Raw genomic sequence first — 2487 nt, forward strand, 5'->3', positions numbered from 1 at the left:
GAGTCAACTTGACACACATTATAGTATGAGTCCTTTATCTTTCAAAATGATCATTTTGTGAAACAAACTTATATATATATATATATATATATATATATGCACTAACACAAATAATATTACTTCATAAATCAATGTTGTACAACCAACATGATAGAAGAAACACAGCTTAAACATGTGAGACATGTCATTATTATCGCAAAGTTGCTCTTTAGGGGCCGGGTGCATGCAGCTAGCTAGCTAGTACTCCACATTGAATTGGTTTGCTGCGCGCACTAGCATATATATCACCATTTTACTCCTCATTTTCACCACTCAACTCCTCCAATGATTTTCCCTTCGGTTCAGGCACTAAGAGAGTAAACACCATGCCAAAGAAGTTGATGGCACCAAGCATAATCAGAGAGTTCTTCATACCAATACCAGGCGGGTACCCCCGGTCTGTCTCCATTGGATTCTTACTTTGTGCAGCATACAAGAACCCGAAACCGCCTACTATAGCTCCGGCCTTTCCTGCTGCAGCTGATATCCCATGACACGTAGACCTTAGCCTTGCTGGGAAGATTTCTGCTGGCACAACAAAGGTAGTGGAATTGGGTCCAAAATTGGAAAAGAAAAATGTAAGCGAGTACAATATCACGAACCCAATTCTATTAGGTCTCAAAGTCCAATGATGGTAAGGAATTGCAAGCGCAATCATGAACGTTGTCATGAAAAAGAACCCCATTATTTGGATCGGAAACCTTCCGATTCGATCAATGAATGCCACCGTGAACCAGTACCCGGGAACAAGACTACACAACGCGATAAGCGTTTGCGCCCTTGCAATAATGTAAAGCTCTCCAATGGCGTTCATGGTTTCTGGTGGTGGAATCCACCCAATTGCGCTGAATATATCCTTTTGGAAGAGATTTTGGCTGTAGAAGGCAATATCAAATAAGAACCAAGTAGTGGTGGTACCAAGCAAATGAAGCCCATGGCGACGAGCAAATTCCTTGGTGAACAAGCCAAACGACGCATTGTCTGGGTCCTGCGTTGCCTCCTTTTCGGTCTTACCATCCTCATCTTTCTTGACCTCGTCTTCTTCATATTCAAGATTAACTTGCAACACCTTAGCCATGTCTGCTGCTGCCTGTTTCGAATTCTTGGCAACGAGTGCAGTGTATCGAGCTGTCTCGGGCATTTTCATACGCCAGTAGTAAGTAAGAGCAGCAGGGACGGCCCCGAACATCAAAATGATGCGCCAAACATAATCAGCTTCCGGAACAAGAGAGGCTGCGGGGTCAACTGAGTAACTAGGAGCCTTAAACGCATGGTCAAACGCACTCGAAACAATTAAAGAAAAAATCCCAGCCGTCAGAAGTCCAAACCCTTGCATGGCAAACACAGCGGCTATGAAAGCGCCACGTGTCTTTTTGTTGGCGTACTCGGACATGATGGTAGCCGAAAGGGGATAGTCACCACCAATGCCGAAACCAAGCCAGAACCGAAAAAAACAAAGCGTGGTCATGACTCCATTTGGGGAGGACCCAAAAGAGAGGCCCGAGGCAATGGAGCTGAAGACCATGAGCATGAGGGTAATTCCGTAAACTTTCTTCCGGCCCAACTTGTCGCCGAGCCAGCCGAAGCAGAGCTGGCCCACCAAAGTTCCGCATAGGGCAACGCTGGAAACGGCGGAGGACACATTGGGAGGTAGTGTTCCGGGCTTTGATGCGCCATGCTCTGTGTAGTATATGCGGCCCAAGATTTTTGTGATGTAGGAGATGGAGAAGAGATCGTAGGCGTCTGTGAAAAATCCCATTCCAGCGATCAAGATCGCTGTGAAGTGGTACCACTGGGTCTTGGCAACATCAAGTGCATTCAGCACTGCCACCCCTTCTTGATCTCTAGGCATGGTACGTTCAATCTTATTAATATTGGTAATTAACTGCAAAACATTAATTTGTATGTTTGTTAGCAAGGAAACTAAAAAGAAATAATAAATAGACAATAACGTACAGTCATCATAATATATATTATATATTGATGATAAGATGATATTATTGATATGATGAATGATTGTTATTTTATTTCTGATGTGGGGAAATGGATTCGAATTTGGGATAGTTTTAATATTGTGAATAAAAATACCTCAATAGCTTTTTTACGTACGGTACGTACTATATATTGGTCTGTAGAAATTTTTGGTTATGAACTTATGTAATAAATGATATGTATTATGAATAAATGAGCTTCATATATAATGAGTACGTTTATATATGTAAGAAAATAAAATATTACCCCACGAAATTATTTACAAAGTTTGGAATTAATGATAGTGTTTGTACATATATCTAATAAGTAATAACAATCACTATAATAGATAGATTTAAATTTAAATACACATGTGTATTGATCACACTAGCTAGTACTGCCTGCATGTATTTCACAAGAATGCAAGTACATATATGGTCAGTTTTCTTGTTGATGCTTCTTCATCACTTCTGTGGA

General features: G+C 41.2%; 1 protein-coding gene across 2 annotated transcripts; it reads right to left on the bottom strand.

Moving 5' to 3' along the window:
• Positions 1-292: 292 nt before the first annotated feature.
• Positions 293-1891, bottom strand: LOC147291758 (putative inorganic phosphate transporter 1-5). 2 transcript variants are annotated; one of them, XM_086238589.1, is made up of 2 exons: positions 1073-1891; positions 293-1036 (listed from the first exon to the last, which is right to left on the bottom strand). In XM_086238589.1, exons 1-2 carry the CDS (start codon positions 1889-1891, stop codon positions 293-295), a joined length of 1563 nt encoding a protein of 520 aa, XP_086094715.1. The 2 variants fall into 2 exon arrangements, with proteins under 2 accessions (XP_086094715.1, XP_086094714.1); XM_086238588.1 differs by having other exon boundaries at positions 293-1891.
• Between the last annotated feature and the right edge of the window lie 596 nt (positions 1892-2487).

The sequence above is a fragment of the Dryas octopetala genome, chromosome 3 (assembly GCF_963921425.1).
Source record: "Dryas octopetala chromosome 3, drDryOcto1.1, whole genome shotgun sequence".
Lineage (NCBI taxonomy): Eukaryota > Viridiplantae > Streptophyta > Magnoliopsida > Rosales > Rosaceae > Dryas > Dryas octopetala.

What these genes read in the sequence shown, in the direction of transcription:
- LOC147291758 (XM_086238588.1), bottom strand. Translation starts at nt 1,891, where the DNA reads ATGCCTAGAGATCAAGAAGGGGTGGCAGTGCTGAATGCACTTGATGTT.